This window comes from Quercus lobata, chromosome 11 (genome assembly GCF_001633185.2).
Source record: "Quercus lobata isolate SW786 chromosome 11, ValleyOak3.0 Primary Assembly, whole genome shotgun sequence".
Taxonomy (NCBI): Eukaryota; Viridiplantae; Streptophyta; class Magnoliopsida; order Fagales; family Fagaceae; genus Quercus; species Quercus lobata.
In genome coordinates, this window is record NC_044914.1 from 2,618,594 (window position 1) to 2,640,666 (window position 22,073).

A 22,073-nucleotide genomic window follows, 5' to 3' on the forward strand; every position below is an offset into this window, starting at 1 on the left:
CAACAAATCTTCCTTAACTAACTTTTAACTAATTCTCTAATTAATCTACAAAACTAAATTAAACTTTCCCACTAAGATAAGTATAAACCAGCCACTAACAAGCTGGCATGTGGCATAACTAAGTCATTTACACAAAACTACCTATAGTTTTATCCTATACAAGTAAGCTACTGTCATTTACAATAAAACTACGGTTGACTAGTCTTGCTTTCTTTATTCTTCTTTTCTTCTTTGTTGTGATCTGGAGCACGATCAAGCTTTCTCTCTTGCACTCATTATTTTAAATTCTCTAACACAAAGCATTTATGATGTGTAATTTCTCTCTTCTCTAGACTTTAGGCCGACTCTTTCTTTTTGGAGCAAGGAACAAACTAGTAGCCACTAGTCATTCTTCGAGCCGGTGTCAAGTTGGGCTCCCCAAGCTTAATTTGACATATATCTTAAAGTGTTGTTGTGATTAAATAACATTACTTTTATTTGAATTCATCATTGACACACATTTTACTATACATTAATCATAATAAGTCATGTCAACAATTGTGCAATAAAATGTGAAAAATGTTGTATGCCTAGACTTATTTGTTAAGCATTATGGATCTTGTCCAATAAAAATTCCAATTTCTCACATAAGAAAGAGACAAACATGGATAGAAAGAGGGGAAAAAATGTACCAATGGATCAAATGCAAGGGAGAAATGTTTTGAGAAATTCAACAAAATAGTGGAGGAGGGGAATAGAAGGTCAAAATTGAGTGCAACTCAAATGGAAGAGGTAAGGTAGTGTTCAACTACGACAGGGACACCAAGTCACACCATCAATATCCTCAATCATGTCCTCAAAATAACAAGATAATGGAACAAAAAAACCAACTATGATTCAACTACTTGCCACAAATATGATAATTCTCTAAAAATTCAGAACAAACTAATAAATATTCATGAAAAATTTTAAAAACAAATATTAATATAAGTAATAGTTTCAACATTGCTAATGATTCTAACCAAAATCAATTGGTTGGGTACAATTGTGAAGTTTTCATTTTATATTGTTCTTAAGCAATGCTTTCCATTGTGTATAGTTGGAGACTTTTCCTCACAAATTTATTTTTATTCTGCCATAATATATTATTAGTTCTTTAAGTTTGCTAAGTGAGTGTTTTTGGTCTCTCAAGTTTCAAGTGAGTACAATTAGTCATTTTGTTAACTGTTACTAGTCTCAATATTTACGTGGCAAATGGAACTATGATGTGGTGTATTTTTATGTGACATGACAATTTTTGATTAAAAATTTACACCTCTTTTAAAACATTCTTGTGGAAGAATGAAGCTACTTGGATGATTATGATAAATTTGACAGGCATATTGCAAGAGATTTTCTTCATTAAGGTTTTACTTAATCTGCATGTTTCTCTTGCTAACCACATAGTGCCATTTCAGTGCTAGAATTGTTGGGTGTACATGTGTGAGTAATGTTCTATATTGAATAATAATGAAAAGAGTGAATGGTTAATATAACACATGAATTAAGCTCAAACTCACATAACATAGTGGTGTCCTATATGTTATATGCCTATCTTGAATGTCGCTTGAAAGTACTTCCACTACCTAAGATTCTCAAGGTGATGGTCATTTGGATAGTCTTTTTGCTTCCATCGTAAAATAAATACTAATTCGAAAGGCAAAGCTCATATATATATATATATATATATATATTTTTGCATTCATTTATTTATATAAAAAAACATGCACACTCAAACATAAATATAAACATTAATATCTGCATATACACATATTACACAAACTAATTTACTAAATTCAACAATTGATAATTTTAGAAAGAGAAAACAGCTAAATGAATAAATATTTATGTTAATAAATAAAATTTATTTACAAAAATTCATGGAAAATAACAAAGTTGATGAACTTTAAAATGTAATTCTATTTTTTTTTTTTTTTTGAATTTGCGTATATTTCTTTTGTATGACATATTTATTTCATTGGGTTGCATATATGTAACTGTAGGGACGGAATTTGGATTGGACCCAATATAGGATTGGGTTTAACCTAATAAGCCCAAATAATGAATTTGTAGAGCGTGGGTGAAAGAACTAGTTCTATTCATTAAGGAAGACAATAATAGTTGTTGATTTAAGAGCATCAAACATAATTAAGATAAGAAAATCTGTCATCGGCACGGCCTGAGGAGCTATGTTATAATGTCTTATTGATGAACAAGGTTACAAGAATTCAAAGGACTATTACAAAGATTTCTTAGTTTTTCTGATGCCTTTTCTTTAGGCCACCTTTCTATGCTATATACTATAATCTTGGTATAATCTCTACCATACACGTGTAGGTTAGATTCTAGAAACTCTTTCTTGTCCCATCCAATATCTCCCAGAACTTTAAACTAGCAACTGTAAGGCTGCTTAACCACTGTTCAGGTATCACATTCACATTAATGCGGTCAGAGAGTTAGTTGGGAGGCATTTAATATGGAGGTAGCAGCTTTCGAAGATATTTGTTGCCTCCCTTTACTCATCCCTTATTCAATGTCCGACATCTAGTTGTGATGCAACCTTAAAGAATGTACAGGATGATAAGACATTCTTACTGACCTTGGATCTCCGTTTCCGAGATGACTTTTCTATTCAGACATATTTTGGACTATCATACACAATCCTTATTTCTTCTTCTCATACCGTTCCCATGATAACATTATTTGACCATCCTTGGATTAGTTAATATTCTCGGATTGGGCCATAGGCCCAATTCGTACAACTTTAATAGTACCTTCTAGCTAACCGGCCCCCACAGAAACAATTGAATTAATCTAAAAAATTTCAAATAACAACTTTTACGAAAATTTATTTTATTTTTTTGATAAATCAAGTTGTGGTGTAAAATTATTTAGTATTTATAGAAAATTATTAGGTATTTTAATAGATTTTTTCTGAATCTTACAGATATAGTTACCCCCAAAACCATTAATTTTTTATTAGTATTTTATTGTTAAATTTAAAACCATTAATTCTTAATTATTTATTTAGACCTTTAGCTAGTCATACCTATGTAAGAATTAGGAAGAAAATTATTAGGTATTTTGTCCGGGTCTTACGGATATAGTTACCCCAAAACCATCATTTTTTTATTAGGCATTTTTTTATAATTGTTTTTTATACTAGTTTCTTTTGAAATTTAAAATCATCAATTCTTAATTATTTATTCAGACTTATTAGCCAGCTATATCTATATAGGAACTAGGAAGAAAAAACATTACCAAAAGAATAAATCTTATTTTATGTTTGATTTGTATTAAAGATGTCAATTTCTTAGGGGCAAGTACATTACCTTTTACAATTCTTGTCTAATGAATGTTAGTGCAGGTGCAACTTACTAATAACATATGTATATACATTGACACACACAATTCTTATCTAATGAATTTTATGGAAAATTTTTTATTTGATAAATCAATTGATGGTGGAAATTATTAGGTATTTATAGAAAATTATTAGATTTTTTCCCGGCTCTTATAAACATTAACATAGATACCCTCTAAAACCATCAATTGTTTTTATTGATTTTTTGTTTCTTTTGAAATTTAAAATCATCAAATTTTAATTATTGATATAAACCTATTAGCTACCTATAGCTATATAGGAACTAAGAAGAAAATTATTTATGCTAAAAAACTACGTGGTATTTTGATTGATTTTATGCTTATCATATACCCAGAAATTCACATAAATTGTCGTAGTGTAGAAATCACAATTTAATACCTGTAACTTGAAAATATTGGTCCTCCCCAAAAAGGGAAAATTTATAACTATACTCTAATTCAACACTAGCCCTACTTCATTTATAAGAATAAACATATGACCAAATTATATTGACAATGCGATGCATATATTTTCCTTGCACCGATATCTCATTATAGCTATGTCTTGTTGTAGTCATTTGAATCGGTAGGGCAACTCCAAATCTTTTCTTCATCTAGAACTTCAAATGTTTTTTTTTGGTTTATAAAGTTTCCCATTAGGTAGAAAAAATGTGTGTCAAAGATGACAACGATGCACCCAGAATCTAGATTTTGTAATAAAGATGGATTCTTTTCAATTTGTTAGAGTCAAGTATAGTTCTTTTTTATAATTCCTATCTAATTAATGTTAGTGCGAGTGCAACTTACCAATAACTTTTTTTTTTTTTTTAGAGAAAGTTTCAACCTATGACGTCCACTTTAGATAATAGCTCTTTATTATCAAATCAAGACACCAATCAATTTTTGATGTAAGTAGAGATTGAACCCCGGATCTTTTTTACAACTATCAGAGACTTTACCAGTTGAGCTAATTGGAACCCACAACTTACCAATAACTTGTATATACACACATGCACATCCAAACACACACATAAACATTAACATTGGCATATACATAAACTAACACATTAAATTCAAAATTTAATAATTTTATAGAAATATAAAAAAAGCTAAATGAATAAATATTTATGTTAATAAATTAAAATTTTATATTAAAATTTTCATGAAGAAGAATAAATTTAAATGTATAACATGTCTAACATCGGAAAACAACTGTAGCATGTTTAACAAGTTGCCAAAAAATTACCTGGTGGGAAGGTTAATTCAGACATAATTTTAGATTGAAAATTCTAAGTGTTGTTATAAGTTGTTGTTGCCTGGTAGTTTGAAGCTGTTGTCTCCCATATTTTAGGATTTTATGGATAACCATAAAATCAGAGAGAAAAACAGCTTGAAACTCTCTGGTAGCAATTGCTCATAACCAAAACTCAAAATTTCACCCTTAAGGACATATCCATGGTGGCTTATGGTCTTCCCTGTGTCAAATTGAGAGGGTTGAGACACCAGATAACCTCTCAAAACTCACGCAGTTGGCTACGTTATTCTTTGAACCCAGAATTGCACAATGAGAATGCAAAAATAACTGAAACCTCACTGTTTGTTTTTAGACCCCTTAAAACGCAACCAGATTAACCTAGTTAATTAGCCAAGTGATTACTTAGTCAAATTATCAAGTCTAGGTTAACACAAATATCATATTATTGTAAAGTGCAGAAAATAAAGAATACAACAATATGATAACTCAGGAAAACCAAATCGGTACAAAACTTGGGGAGGATTTAACCTAGCTATCCTCAAGGTAAAACTGAATCCACTATAAAAGAATTGAAGTTTATATAATAGCGACTTAGACCACTAACATCCTATTGCTACCTCGAGTAGGAAACTTACTACCACGACCAAGTGATGGCTCCGAGTCTATGGACTACTTCTTTCTTGGATTCCTAGCAAGTACAAGCACTCCTGCTTGTGTATCTTTAAGCTCTTGAAATAGCAACTGAATTGATCACCAGGTTCTCGACATAATCTCGAATCTTGGAAACCCTAAGTATGTGTGAAGGCAACCACCTCTTGATCTCACAAAAGATTTACACACACAGCATAAGGAGCAACCTTTAAAAACGTGGCTAAGGTTTTTCCTTTTATACTTAAAGCAAAACATAAAACCTTACACGTCAAACGGGTTTAGGTTGAGTTAGAAAATTCTACAAAAAAACAATCTACACGAGCTTCGATTGATTGAGTCTAATTTTCGATCGATCGAGCGAGCCAGGCAGATATACACAGTAAATTCTGCAGAACACTCAATTCCAACTTTACATATAAACACACTTTGAGCAATTCTAAAATAAAGACTAAAACGTTTTGATCATGGTTTACCAACATTACAAATTGAAGTTCTAATACATTTAAACCTAAAGTCTTAGAACTCAACACTCACCTATAAAAACAAGCTTCATATTTGATATTCATTCATTGAAACTGTCAAAATAGCCTTGATGTTCTTCTAGAGCAGAAATGATGATCACCTTCTCTAGCAGTGGAATGAAGGGTCCAAACCTGGCTAATATCTAAAAGTAATTACAAATTAAGGACTTTGAATGGTACAAAAATAAATACTTGTCTAACTCCAAGAGACAGAGGAAGGGTGGAAAAAAAGAATTGAAAGGCTTTGAAGTAGCTTTAAAGTCTCATCAATATGCTTTTCAGGTTGGAACTAATTGTTGTAGATAAGTTGAACCACCCCATTGTTGTCAGGAACATAAATCTCTCTTCTAAGCAGTGTTCCAAATAGATCTGATGGCACTCCCCAATTTTTCCTCCCCCCGTCACTTAGCAAAGTGTAAGGAAGCCTATATTTCTTTGCAAAAGCCTACAAACACTAATTTAAACCTTCATTGTCAACTTCAGTCATGATTAGCTACGATTACAAGATTATAAATATCACAATAACTTATTGGTAGGATGAACTATATTTTCAAAAAGCTTAATTAGTCTTGAAATTGCAAAAGCTTACTAAGACTAATTTATAAGGATCTGTGATAAAAAATATTACATCCATTGAAAAGAGAACCAAGCTTCAATATGATTACCCAATTATATGTTTAAAAAAAGAGTTGATCATTTGTACAATATCAAAACATAACTAGAGCCTAGAGGTAGTGAGGTCCCATTCCCACTTACTCAATCTGAACAAGTCAGAAGTTGTATGCTAGATGGGCCAGGCCGATTAGAAAGCCTACTTAAGAGAAGAGAGCGTGCCGTGAAGTAAAGATTCAGCCCAGAGAAGTAGAACATCCAGCCTTTCTTTTCACGGAGTGGACCGATTATCTCTCTTCTTTGTGCTTTGGTGGAGTAAGAAGAAAGCCCAACATCATATTTGCAATTATGACCACAAGCCCATCTGTACATCTCTTGTCCACGAAAGCTCTCCTATTCTATTATTTTTTATTCCTTTTTCTTTTGCTTTCTACCCTTCACGCCTGGATCTCTTCTTCCTTCTTTTATTTTCTTTAATTATTTTCCTTTTGCTTCATGCTTTCCAGGTTTCTTCAAGTAAGCTTTGCAATTGACATTAGCCCCACTTTGCATGTAAGGCTCTTATTACCTGCGACACAAAGATAATATATAATTAGTAACAAAATATAAAAAAAGTAAGGTTAAATATGTAAATGTGAGGGTACTTTATTGTATATATTTTATGCACATCAAATATTCACTAAAAAAAAAAGAAGGAAATATTTATATTGCAAACCACCCCTAACATCGCCTTATATAGGCTTGCTTCATACATTGATATTGCCATATGCCCCTCTTGCCAAGATAAATATGCTATAGAAAAAGAGAAATGATATGTCTATAAAATTTTCACAACTTTTTTACAACAAATCTTAAGTTGCAAGTTATTACGGGTTGTTATTGTTTGGGTAAAAAAGTAATATTAGTATTAGGTTCAAATTTGAACCAATAACAATAACTACCTATTGCAAACCACCCCTAACATCGCCTTATATAGGCTTGCTTCATACATTGATATTGCCAAATATGCCCCTCTTGCCAAGATAAATATGCTATAGAAAAAGAGAAATGATATGTCCATAAAATTTTCACAACATTTTTACAACAAATCCTAAGTTGCAAGTTATTACGGGTTTTATTGTTTGGGTAAAAAAGTAATATTAGTATTAGGTTCAAATTTGAACCAATAACAATAACTACCTATGATTTGTTGTAAAAATATTATGGATGCAGCACCTCTCATAGAAAAATGTCCAAAAACTGGTCATTAAAGATGAGGAGCTTCAAAAGCTTATATTCAAGAGAATAAAATAACCTGCACATATATTTAACAAAATATTGATAGCACATTCTCTGTTAAAAAGAACATATGCAACCTCCATCAATTGATTAATCCTCAAATCTCAAAAACCCATTTATCTCACTTTTCAAACTTCAAAAATCAAACGAGACCTATGGTGGCAGGAGTAGGACACGAGAGGCGTAATCACTTTTTTCCTATTCTAAGCCAAGTTCAAGATTCGTTCAATGAAGATCAAACAAAAAACACACAGAATATGAGATTTAAAATTGATGGAAAATGAGAATGGCTGAATGGGATAAATTGTCTATATAGTACAATAAGGGTTTTTATTTTTTTGATAATTCGATAATAAAAGGTAAAATGAGTTAGATCATAAGAGCATTCACATCAAATGTGTATAATCGAATTTGCAAAGCTTGAGTACTGTAAATTTTTATTCATAATCGAGTTTGCAAAGCTCAAGTTGTGTATAACATGATCTCTCAATAGTAATCTCCTACCTTTTGTAAGTCTTATAAGGTGTAATTATAAACAACAATTGGTGAGGTTGGTGAATACTTTCCGTATGAGAATGAGTTTGTTCTAACAACTTTTTGTCCTCTCAAATTGGTTGATTGAAGCATCAAATACAAATTTCGAGGTGGTAGATTGAAGCATCAAATATAAATTTCACTATAGCTACAAGTCATTAATAAATGGTTTAAGATGCTTTTGAAGCTTATTGAGGATTCCGCTTATCTTGGGATGGGACTTCAAATGTGCTGAGATTCAATTGAAACATATCTTCAAGCAAATGTACTATGTATAATGTGCGTGACATTTTATAATTTGTTTACAAGGAACTTGAGTTTATAAAACTTGAATTCTATGTAACTTAAAAAAAAAAAAAAAAAAAATCACTTTAGTTAATGCTTCAATGGCTATTTTTATGAAACTCGAGTTATTGAAATTCGAGTTTTAAAGCAATTTCAAAGCAAACTCAAGTTTCACAAACTCAAATTTTAAAAAAGTGATAAAAAAAAGTAGTAGATTGCTAATTATTTCATAATCAATGGTAAGTTACTAAATTTTTTGACCAAGGGTGATATTTGGCCATTTTTACACTTGATTAGTTGTAAAATACTTTTACATAACTCCATCACTCATATTATTTTTATTATGTACTGATCACGACTTATTGGTTGCATGTAAAACTGACTATATTTTTAATTTTTTTAAGACTTATTGAAGATCTAAACAAAGCAATCTTATCATTAGAGAGTGTCAGAGACTTAGAATAGCATCCTAGTCACTACCATTTGGCTTCAAACTGCCAAATTTGCCATTGTTCACGGACCTAAAGTTTTTAGAATGATACTTCTTCAATTTTTTTTTTTTTTTTTTTTTTTTTTTTTTTTTTTGTGCCTTGATTGGAGTCACTGAACAATGTTCATAAATAACGTTGACAAGCTGCCCATCATAAGTTCAAAAGTTTTACCCTTCTAGACGAAAAAAAAAAATTACATATATATAGTTATAAGTGATAAAGAGGTGTTTATCACCATTTTACCATTCACAACTCATCACGTAAGCAAATTGTTGCACAAACTATTCCACCTTATGTGGCAACAACATAACTCTATATATAGATCAAAATTTCCAAAATCCAATCATGCATTCACACTCCATCCCGCCCAAACCTAATAATTAAAATGGCAATTTAGTAATTTCCTCCCAACTTTAAGACCACAGTCACAAGTTTCTAGTTCCCTACCAAATGCGCAATTACAAAACCCCTATTAAACCAACCCAACAAAGTATCACTCTACACAACACTCAACTCTTGAAAGTTGAAACCACTCAAAAACTCAAGTGTGTGCCTATCTCAGTCTCACAAATCACAATGGCTCACCACCCATTCTATCTTCTAATAACACTAACACTAGCATTCCAACTCATTGTTTTCTTCTCCTACTTCGCATTTGCACGAACACCCACCAATGCTGCACCCCAACCCCAAGATCTGGTTCGTTCATCTTGTGAACACGCTAGCTACCCCAACATCTGTATCCGTACACTCTCATCCTACATTGGACCAGCCAAGACTCCCAAAGACTTAGCCCAAGCTGCGGTGAAAGTGAGCCTGTCACAAGCCAAGCGAGTCTCCAACTACTTGACTGTACACAAGTTGATTAAGACCCATTTGGCAATTAAGACATGTCAATTCATTTTGATTGTGCAAATCTTCAACTCAATTACAATTTATGTTACCAATAAGTTGATTAAGGTGAGTGTTCAATGTAGAGAACATCTCTCGCATCTTCTTAAGCATGCACTAGTGCCAAAAATTTAATAACACCAAGCTTAGGGGTTGTCAGGGGTGAAAAAGTTTCTTCCCGACAAATAAGATTTAAGTTGGGTCGGGGGGTCTAAACCGAAACTTGACGATGGGCTTAATACACGGCCCAAAGACTATCGGTGAAGATTCAAGAAGTGCACTATATTTTATGCCTTGGGCTTAGATTGGAACTATCAAGAATGGCCCATGAACAATCCCTATAGCAAACACGTCAGCATGGTTGGAAAACATACTGAAAGAAATAATCCAGCAGTAAAGTATTTCTGCAGGAAACAGCCCAACGGTAAAAATGTTTCTGCAGAAAAAGGCCCAGCTGTTAAGGTATTCCTGCAGAAAATAGCCCAGTAGTAAAGTAAAATGAAATTAGTTACTTTACAGACTAAGGGAAAAATCTATGTTTTCAGACTCATCATCCGTTAGCTCTGAAGAGGAATCTTCTAATACAACAATATGAGGGAAAAACTTTATAGTGACAGTCACATCATAACCATTGATGGTAAATGAGTAGATAAATATCATAGGTTCCATAATAACAAATAATGGAGAAGACTTAGTGTGAGATGAAGGGAGAGAGAGAGATCCCAGCTAGCGTAGCAAGATCATTATAATGCCATGGCATGCTCATGAATATAATATATGTAGTGAGTAGAGAGAATCATTTGTGTGTAGTATGAGTAATGAGTGAGAGTGTATAGTAGTACTGCTGGAATATTCTGCTGGGGCAAGTAAGTGTTTATGAGTAGAGTTATGAGAAAGTATTTGTGAGTTAGGAGCTGGGAGACTTAGTTTCTATGCTTGAAACTAAGAACTCAGAGGCTTTTTCAGAGCTTAGAGAAAGCTTAAACAGAGAGGTTAAGGCAGAAACTTTTCTGGTGTAAGTCTTAGTGTGTTGTTGGTTGTTGAAGTATTAATGGAGAGCTCCATTTATATTAAGGTTTTCAGGGGGTGATTAGCAAATAATCTTTGCTGAATCTTCCTCAATCTCCAGAAAATCCATAGAGAATCGTTCTTAAGATTTTTAGCTAAGAGTAGTAAGCTTCACTTTAGGAGGTTCTTGCTATTTTGGGTAACAACCAGCTGGGTTTCTGGTTTTAGCATTAAATGCTGATTAGCCTTGGCTAATGGATTAGAGCATACTTTAGGCTAATGATCTTAGATATGCTGCAACTAGAATCAAAGTTCCCTAGGGCAGATTGGACCACCCCAAGCCAGGTGTCAACCTTGGAGCCCTTGCTGAGAACTCTGTTGGGATTCCCTTTGGTGCCCTCCAAACCACATTTCTCTAAGTTTCCCCATTTGGGGTTCATGTGCTTGGCTCATGAACCAGAAAATACATATTTTTAGTATGAAAATGAGCTGATTTTGTGTCGTTTCAGGAGCTTCACTAGTCTGGTCATGACAGCTTTGTTTTCTTGACTGAATGAGCTGAAGGAGAAAGAAGTAACAGCTGGCTGAAGCTTTCCCAGCTTTCCCAGCTTTGTCACATCACCTTTAGCTTTATGTCACTTGAGAGATGATGGCATTTCAACTTTTGGAGAAAGGATTCATCATCTGGTGGACACATGTCTATTTTCTGACTGATTAGACATGTTGGGACCTGATGGGAAGGGGCTCCAGCTATTCATTTATTGCTGAAATTTGGCTAACCAGTTCACGTGTTCTTCAATTGCTGAGATTTGTGTATGGGCTGGTCTGACCCAGCTGGGCTTTGTTGATAAGCTTGCTTGGGCTTTGTTAACCCTACAAGATGAGTAGTTTTGCAATGGGTGATATTCATGGGTCTTATAGTTAGTTGATTATGGAAATAATAGACATAGTTCCCATAAAATTTTTGTGAAAGAGATATTCTTTTGAGAAATGAGTAATTTGTATTTCCCATGAGTTGGGGATTTAATAAATGTTAAAATAATATTTGAATTTAGTAAATATGTGTCAAAATAGCATTTGGGCTTCATGAAATAGTTGCCAAAAGATTATTTGGTCTTTACAAAAATAAGTGTCAAATTAACATTTGGGCTTTGAGTATAAAGTAATTGTTTTTGCCAAAATGTCATTTTGGGCTTTGTAAGATAATTGCTAGAATGGTTTTAGGCTTTGTAAAATGGATGCCAAATTAGCATTTGGGCTTTTATAAAAATAGTGTAAAGATAATTGCCAAATTAGTATTTGGGCTTTATGAAAGAATTGCCAAAATAATATTTGGGCTTTACAAAATAGTGCCAAATTAGTATTTGGACTTTGTAAAATAGTGCCAAATAAGAATTTGGGTTTTGTGAAAATAGATGCCAAATAAGAATTTGGGCTTTGTAAAAATGATTTTGAGATTTTGTAAAGTATTGCCGTGTAGCAACGGGCTTTGTAAATAGTGTCGCATCATAGCGGTTTTTGTACATAGTCCCGCATCGTAGCAGGCTTTGTAAATAGTGCCGCATTGTAGTGGGCTTTGTAAATAGTACCGCATCGTAGCAGGCTTTGAATTTGCCACATCGTAGCGGGACATCAAATTAGCCACGTTGTAGTGGGACATTGGAATTAGCCATGTCGTAGTGGGACTTTGGAATTAGCCACATCGTAGTGGGACTTTTGGAATTAGCCACATCGTAGTGAGACTTTGGAATTCACCACATCGTAGTGGGACTTTGGAATTTGGGGTTTCTTTGAGTTTTGCCCACAAGCCAAATGATGTTGGGCTTTGTGTGGGGATAGTGTAATTTGCGGCCCAATTTTGGTAGTGATATGATGAGCATATTTTGTGGAGAATTTAAGTTGGATGATATGTGGGATATAATAGGTAATATTTGTGAGAGGGCCCATGGCAATTTATGGGCTTAGATAAGGAGTATTTGTGAAGGCCCAATAATATGGAGAATATTTGGGTAATATATATGGGAAATATTTATGTGGGTTTCAAATAATATGTGGGCTCATGTGGGTATTTATGAGTGGGCCAATAAAATCAAGGCCCGAAAATTTGTATCTCAACAGGGGTTGTTTGGATTTGTTATTTTCCATCACCCATCACTCTGTTTTCATCACCCATAACTCAAAATTGGTGGGTCCTAAGGTAGAGGGGTTTGTTTGGATTTGTTTTCAGTTTTTGTTTTCATCACTCAATTCTCTGATTTTTGAGTGATGAGTTGTAGAAACTGAACACACATTTTGGGTGTTTTCAAGTTATGGAAATTGAGTTTCCATGGCATTTTGGTAAATAAACAAACATGACTAGGACCCACCGTCAAAGGAAAGTCACATCAGACGCACCTTTTTCTTCTTCTTTCTTTTTCTTTCTTTCTTTCTTATTCACAGACTCACTCCAATGGCCATTTTTTTCTTCTTCTTCTTCATTCTTTTTCTTTCTTTTCTTCTTCACAGAAACACATGAGTAACTTTATCAAAAAAAAAGAAAAAAGAAACACATGGGTACCGATTTCTCAAACCTAGAAAATCAAACCCATAAACACATGCGTTAGATCATACACACTAACACAGAAACACAAACCCACAAACATGTTCATCCACACAGCCACAAAAATTCCATTGCCACCAATCATTCCAATCCAATGGCCACAAAAATTCTGTAACAATTTGAAGATCTACCACATTAGATCAAAACAAAAACTCAAAACTTATTTACTTCACTTCAACTCACTTTCACACTAAATTAAATCAACAAACAGTGAAGCTTAAAAGCAAAACCAAAATCTAAGTACAGATACAAAACAACAGTGTAAAAGTGAGGAAAAGGAGAAATGGGTTTCACCATGGGTCTGAACTTGCTGCTCCTCCTAGCCATGGTGGCTACAAACATCTTATCTCTGACTCCATAGCCAAGTCTCTCATCCTCCGTGGTTGCCACCCTCTCCCTCACCGCTATTGCTTCTCCAAAACCCCACCAAAACCCACTTCCTCTCTTCCCCATAATCCTTTCCCCATAAACCAGCTTCAACTACCTCATTCGCTCAAACCAAAACTTGGGTTCGACCCATCTCGTGAAATCAATAGATTCATCTCTTACACTAACGAGCTCGACCTCTTGATCCTACAGCCGTTCTAGAGAAAGACGAAGGGAAAAAAAAATTAGAGGCAGAGAAAGATGTAAGAGTCAGGGGAAAAAGAAAAAAAAGGAGAGAGAAAAGTCTTCTTTGGGTCAATGTACGGGTCCCAGTTTTTTAGCTTTTTTGGTTGAAAAATTAACTAAGTGTTGGGTGCCAAATGGGTTGCATGAGATATTTGGTCATTATTGGGTGATAAAAAATGAGTTATAGAGTAATGAGTGATGGGTGATGAAAACTGAGTGATGAGTGATGAGTGACCATTTTTTTTTCACCCAAACAGCCCCTTAGCTTCTAGCCACTCAAAGCGTGAATTGTCTATAATGTGGCTCTAATATGCCTAGCTATGATGACAATTGCTATGTGACTAATTCTCTATTGGTTACTTTGAGGGAACCAAGACCTCATAGGTTGATAAATGAACTACTTCAAGGAAGTCCAAACTGCTAAAGTGAAACTTCACTCAATAACAATATTTTTCATAGATTCAAAGATGCATGATCGTCAATTTTTTTATATTCTTTTGCCATTATAGACACCCATTTTGTATCTAATATGATTTGAGCCATCATTACCCAATAATAACATTCAAGGGACTTATACATTGTCCATCTCTATTGGAACAACCATAAAGTACTAATTGAATTATAAGACTTTTGACATCTTGGAGTTTGATGTAGTAATTTAGTACCAAGAGTTTATATGATAGACATTTTTTAAGGAAAATTTTAAAAGTGGTTATCAAATTTATTATAAAAACCTTACAAAGTGACATGACAAATAATGTCATTGGTGTCTCATAAACAATGATGTACAAACTAATGACGTTGCATGTACTAGCTCAACCATGCTTTTCTTCTCAAACTCAATCTAGGGTGTCCAAGACCAAACATGAAGTTTCGATGAGGCCAAGCTGACTTCTCAATTGACTTGAGCAAACTATTTCGGGAAAGAATCCCAAGAATCATGAGACTGGCTCTCAAAAGTTTTATTTGGGTTAAATTGATAGAATTTTATTGAAATGAGATATATATGTCTTTGACTTCCCTCCAATTTTATTTTTTATTTTTACATTTATTTTGTATATATAAGTATTATATTTTAGCAATTTAGTTCAATAAAATTACATTTGGCCATCCTTAATAATATCATTGATCCTTATAAAGGCCATAAAAAATAAATAAATAAAAATTCATAGATCTAAAATTTAAAACAAAATTAACAAGTCCAACAAAATTAACAAAAATTACCAATAGTAAAGTTTAAAAAAATTAAGTCTAATCAACCAATTTAATAAACAACTCAGCTATTTAAAAAAAAATTAACAAAATAATTTTGCTTTTATCTAGCAACAGATGCACGCATAAAAAAAAAAAAAAAAAACATGCATGGTTGAGTTCCCTTTTTATAAGTAATTGTATTGTAATGTATAAATAATAATTTTTTGTCTTTATCTTTATTGATGGTTTTTTAATACTAATTAAATTGATGCTTGTTTTTATAATGATTTTTTTCTTTATTTATACTTCTATCCTCTTAACTTTAAGTCTTGACTCATTCCTCTATATATACAATATTGATAAGAAATACAAGAAAAAGGAGGCCAACCTCCATTTGAATAATATAAAGAAATAGTGCTACGGCAATGAATGTCAAGTGTCAACCCAAATGTAACTCAATGATAACAACCACAATTAACAACATTATTAAGAATTCTCAAAAAAAAAAAAAAAAAAAAAAAAAAAAACAACAACAACAACAACAACAACGTTATTAAGAAACATAATTACTGTCATTTAGCTCTAGCCTCATGGTTTCACCCAAATGACAGTAATGGACATAAGCAAAAATATAAAAATTAACATCTTTTTCTAACGAAAAAAAAAAAAAAAAAAAAAATCATAACTATTCTAAATTTCTTACCACAAACCCAATTTTGCTAACTGAGTAGGACCAAAATGGCCAAATACCACCATTTGTCAAGAAATTTAGCAATCGACCACTGTTTGCGAAATAATTAACAGTATACCACTTTTTTAAAACACGAGTTTGTGAAACTCAAGTTTGCTTTAAAACTCGAGTTTACTTTGAAACTCGAGTTTTAACAACTTGAGTTCCATGAAAAAGCCACTGTGGCACTTGCTAAAGTGGACATTTTTATTAAAAAAAGTCACGTGGAACTCAAGTATTGTAAAATTGAGTTGCTTGTGAACAAAACTCGAGCTCTGTAAGCTCGAGTTATTTAAAAATTTGAGCATGGAAATGTAAATTTTTATTCATAATCGAGTTTGCAAAGCTCGAGTACTGTGTATAACATGATCTCTCAATAGTAATCTCATACCTTTTGTAAGTCTTATAAGGTGTAATTATAAACAACAATTAACCCAGAGGGTTGGCCAAGTTGGTTAGGCACTTAGTCTTAAGGTGTTTGTACCAGGTTCGACTGGGTGTGCTCCCTAATTCGAGTCCAGCTACTTGCATTTTGAGAAAATTCACTGGGCTAGCGATTTACCCCACTATAGGTCGACCCATCGCGAACAGTAATTAATCTCTAGTTGAAAACTTAGAGGATATACTGTACGAAAGGAAAAAATAAATAATAAAATAAACAACAATTGGTGAGGTTGGTGAATACTTTCCGTATGAGAATGAGTTTGTTCTGACAACTTTCTGTCCTTTCAAATTGGTTGATTGAAGCATCAAATACAAATTTCGAGGTGGCAGATTGAAGCATCAAATATGAATTTCACTATAGCTATAGGTCATTAATAAATGGTTTAAGATGCTGAAAAATTCTGGTGCCACACCCAAAACCACAATTTTGCCCACAACTTGCCCATGTGGCAAGTTGTGGTTGGTGGAGAGGTGATGCTAGGTCTATGTGGAAACACCCCTCCACCAACCACAACTCACCAATGTGGCGAGTTGTGAACAAAGTTGTAGTTTTGGGTGTGACACCAAAATTATTCTTAAGATGCTTTTGAATCTTCTTACATTGGCAAGTTGTGGACAAAGTTAGGGTTTTGAGTGTGGCACCATAATTACTCTTAAGATGCTTTTGAAGCTTCTTGAGGATGCCTCTTATCTTGGGATGGGACTTCAAATGTGTTGAGATTCAATTGAAACATATCTTCAAGCAAATGTATTGTGTATAACGTGCGTGACATTTTACTTTTATAATTTGTTTACAAGGAACTTGAGTTTATAAAACTTGAATTCTATGTAAGATCTTTTAAATAAAAAATCCACTTCAACGAATGCCACAGTGGCTATTTTTATGAAACTTGAGTTATTGAAACTCGAGTTTCAAAGAAAACTCAAGTTTTACGAACTCAAATTTTAAAAAAGTGGTAGATTGCTAATTATTTCATAATCAGTGGTAAGTTACTAAATTTTTTGACCAAGAGTGATATTTGACCATTTTCACTCCTGATTAGTTGTAAAATACTTTTATATAGCTCTATCACTCGTATTATTTTTATTATGTACTGATCACAACTTATTGGTTGTATGTAAAACTGACTGTATTTTTAATTTTTTTTTAAGACTTATTGAGGATCAAAACAAAGCAATCTTATCATTAGAGAGTGTTAGAGACTCAGAATAGCATCCTAGTCACTAAAAGCATTCTCATCAGCTCTCTCATAAAAAATGTCATTTTGACATACCAAAAACCTATTTTATCATTTTAGCACATCATTTTACAACATACCATTTATCAGATATTCTATACTTCAAATCTATACATTAAAATAATATTTATTACACATTAAAATAATATATTAATTACTCTCTATCATCCTAATCCTCATCGTCAACAACAACAACAACGGCAAAACCACCACTGCCACAACAACGGCCACCAACAACCACTGCCGCAACAATACTGACAGCCACCACCGACACAAACCCACATCCACCAACGCCACCTCAAAAAAAAAAAAAAAAAAAAAAAAAAACCACACAACCAGAGAGATCGACACAAACCCACATCCTAAACCCACCACTGACACAAACCCACATCCACCATTGGCACAAACCCACATCCACATCCACCACTGACACAAACCCACATCCACCAACACAAACCCGAGATCGGCGTGGCGAGATCGGTGATGCGAAGGCCAGACAAAGACGTAGAACGATGGCGTACCGTGGATCAGTGAGGCCGCCGTACCATTGAACGATGGCGTACGTAGAACAATGAGATGGCTTGATCAGTGAGGCCACCATACCGTTGATTTAAGGGTGAGGGAGGGTGATCTGAAGAAGAAAGAGAGAGAGAGAGAACATGGGTTGGAGAGAGAGAAAATAGTGAGAAGAGAGAGAAAACGTTGAATTAAATATTGAGAGGAGAGAGAAAAGTTGAATAAAAAATTATTATTCTGAAATGGCATTTCTGTCCATACCGTCTAATATTTGAAACGGTACTTTAGCATGTTCTAAAAATATAGAACATTTAGAATACCCCATGAAGTTTGAGCAGTAGTGTTTGGTATGCTAAATGCCAAATATTTGGCATTTGGCATACCTGATGAGAATGCTCTACCATCTGGTTTCAAAGTGCCAAATTTGCCATTGTTCACGAACCTAAAGTTTTTAGATTGATACTTCTTCAATTTTTTTTTTTTTTAATTTTTTTGGCTCCTTGGTTGGAGTCACTGAACAATGTTCATAAATGATGTTGACAAGCTAGCCATCATAAGTTCAAAAATTTTACCCTTCTAGACAAAAATAAAATAAAAGAGAGGATGAAACATTACATATACATAGTTATGCTGGTACCACATAAAGTGGCATAATTTGTACAATAACTCGTTCATATGGCGAGTTGTAAGCGATAGAAAGGTATTTATCACCCATTTACCACTCACAACTCACCACATAAGTAAGTTGTGGCACAAACTGTGCCACTTTATGTGGCAAAAACATAACTCTATATATAGATCCAAATTTCCAAAATCCAATCATGCATTCACACTCCATCCCACCCAAACCTAATAATTAAAATGGCAATTTAGTAATTTCCTCCCAACTTTAAGACCATAGTCACAAGTTTCTAGTTCCCTACCAAATGCACAATTACAAAACCCCTATTAAACCAACACAACAAAGTATCACTCTACAGTCTACACAACACTCAGCTCTCGAAAGTTGAAACCACTCAAAAACTCAAAGTGTGTGCCTGTCTTAGTCTCACAAATCACAATGGCTCGCCACCCATTCTGTCTTCTAATAACACTAACACTAGCATTCCAACTCATTGTTTTCTTCTCCTACTTCGCATCTGCACGAACACCCACCAATGTTGCACCCCAACCCCAAGATCTGGTCCGTTCATCTTGTGAACACGCTAGCTACCCCAACGTCTGTATCCGCACACTCTCGTCCTACACTGGACCAGCCAAGACTCCCAAAGACTTAGCCCAAGCTGCGGTGAAAGTGAGCCTGTCACGAGCCAAGCGAGTCTCCAACTACTTGGCCCAAGTGAGCGAAGCCAAAGACTTGAAAATCAGCAAGAGACAGAGAGGTGCGCTGAGTGACTGTGTGGAGCAGATATCGGAGTCGGTGGAGGAGCTGAGGCAGACGCTGAGCGAGCTGAAGCACCTGCGTGTTGAGACTTTCAGGTGGCAGATGAGTAATGCTGAGACTTGGGCGAGTGCGGCTTTGACGTATCAGGACACGTGTCTTGATGGGTTTCAAGGGGTTGATGGGAAGAAGCTCAAGTCTGATGTGAAGAGGAAGATTAGGAATGTGGGTAAGGTTACTAGTAATGCTCTCTACATGATCAATCGCCTTGATGAGAGTCGTGGTAAAGCCTAGCCTAGATTATTGAGAGTAAAATTTTTTTATTTTTTTTTAATTTATCTTGGTGAAAATGATGATGATGGACGGTCCTGATCACTCTGTGTTACTGTGTAGTGTGTATCATATGATATATTTATATATTATGCAACTTTTGAATATCAATATCTTTATATTTATAAATATAAATATATATATATATATATATATGTATCAGGCTTTGTTCTCCTAAGGTTAAAGCTGTATGTATGTATATTGCTATGATTTTACTGCTTCTCAATTGCAATGCTATAAGGCCTGTTTGGTACATGTGTTTAAAAACTGAAAATTGTTGTTTGAAAACATTTATGAAAATACGTGTAGATAAAAAAGTGCGTGAAAATACGTGTAATATTATTTTAAAAACTGAAAATTGTTGTTTGAAAACACAAACTAAACACCCCCATAGTATTTCACAATTTTTCTTCCACAATATGAGAGATTAATTACCTTTGTTTTACTAAACAGAAGAGCTTAAAAAGCAGTGAAAGAAAATGTGTATAATTTAGAAAATAAATTATGGGTTTACAACCACTCATATGTTAACTACGTATAAAATGTGACAAAATTGTAGCAAAAAAGTTTGTTACCGTTGAACAATTCACTACCTCAACGAAATGTCTAAAAAGTTGAATGATAGGTGGTGTAAATTGTAATGCAAATTGTTGTTGCCCTTTTTTAACTTCTTTAATGGGTAAGTTAATATAGGCCAATGGTCGGTTCATGACAACCTGTGCTTCAGTCTGGGAAGGTCCATTTTTGCTGGGCCATAGAAAAGGATATATGTTAAATGCGTATCCTACTCTAGAGTCCACAGTTTGGTTGTTGTCACCAAAGTAACGTCAAAGAGCATCTCCAAGAGAGTCACCGGATTGTTTAGCTGAAATTTTCACACTGTGAGGGTCTTTGTTTTTCAACACCTTAAAAACGTGTCATGAGTTGGACATTTAGAGAGTGTTTAGTTTGATGAGTTTTGAGTTATACTACTCTGTTCTAATAAAACTCAAAATTTTTGTACCCTACTTAAAAATTGGTCTAGACTTTTGTCAAGAGGTAAAGGAAAATCGGACTTGGCACTCCCAAAGAATGGGCCTCGAGGTCCTATACCAGTCTGAACACAAATGCTAAAGCCCAAAAAAAAAAAAAAAAAAAAAAAAAAGCAAAGAAATTGAGCAATGAGCATGTAAGATATTAGATATATATATATATATATAGAGGGCGTTTGGATTGCGCTGAAAGTAGCTGAATACATTGTTGCGTTTTCCAACTGCTTTTTTTTTTTTTTTTTCTCTTTCAGCCGTACTATTTGACCAAGTCAACTGTGAATAGTGCATTCGTGCACTGTTCATGGACCCACAAATTTAATTTTTCAGCAACTTTTTCATTAAAAATGAGTCCCACGATACTATTCACACATTTAAAAATCATTTTGCTACAGTGTTTTCAGTTTCAACAAAAGTAAGATCAATCCAAACAGATCCATAATAATGACCACCACCCAAACAAGACATGGGATTGGGAAGTCCTTTCAATTTCATCCTTTTGAGTGCATAGGATATGTCATATGACTCTTACTACTAGAAGATTCCCAAGATCACTAGAATCCCTGGTCCGACTTGATGCATGAAGCCTAAACCTCAATGGCACCTTCATGATTTTCCTGAGCATATGTAATATTCGACAATCCTCACATTTCAAAAACCTGGAAAATTTTATTATTTTGGTCACAAGCCCTGGGATTTTCTATGAATAGAGTGTGAATTAGATTATCGGACATTTCATATGCTTATTCATTTAAAGGATAGTTAAATTATTGCCTAGCTTAAATAAAAAGAGAATCTGCTGTATGTTAAACAACACTTGGCATGGTCTCTTTTATTAGGGATGAGTTGCCATTATCTGGAATTTTTTTGCAAAATAACATCATTTTGCTAACAATTTTGTTAGTTCGCAACGTTTCCAAACTATTTAGGAAACTAACATCTCGAGTCTCTTAGACTCGAGTTCCTGTAGCAAATCGAATTTAAGAGACTCGATTTCTATGTGCTGGCAAAGCTGAGGCGGATTAAAAATCCACGTGGAAATCGACTTTTTAAGACTCAATTTTCGTCATCTTCTTCCTCGGAAGGAACTCGAG

The 22,073-nt window shown here is 33.9% G+C and overlaps 1 protein-coding gene across 1 annotated transcript; it reads left to right on the forward strand.

Moving 5' to 3' along the window:
• Positions 1 to 19,199: 19,199 nt before the first annotated feature.
• Positions 19,200 to 20,062, forward strand: LOC115967359 (pectinesterase inhibitor 3-like). Its single transcript, XM_031086441.1, has one exon. It carries the CDS (start codon positions 19,301 to 19,303, stop codon positions 19,913 to 19,915), a length of 615 nt encoding a protein of 204 aa, XP_030942301.1. The 5' UTR covers positions 19,200 to 19,300; the 3' UTR covers positions 19,916 to 20,062.
• The last annotated feature ends 2,011 nt before the right edge of the window (positions 20,063 to 22,073 follow it).

What these genes read in the sequence shown, in the direction of transcription:
- LOC115967359 (XM_031086441.1), top strand. Translation starts at nt 19,301, where the DNA reads ATGGCTCGCCACCCATTCTGTCTTCTAATAACACTAACACTAGCATTC.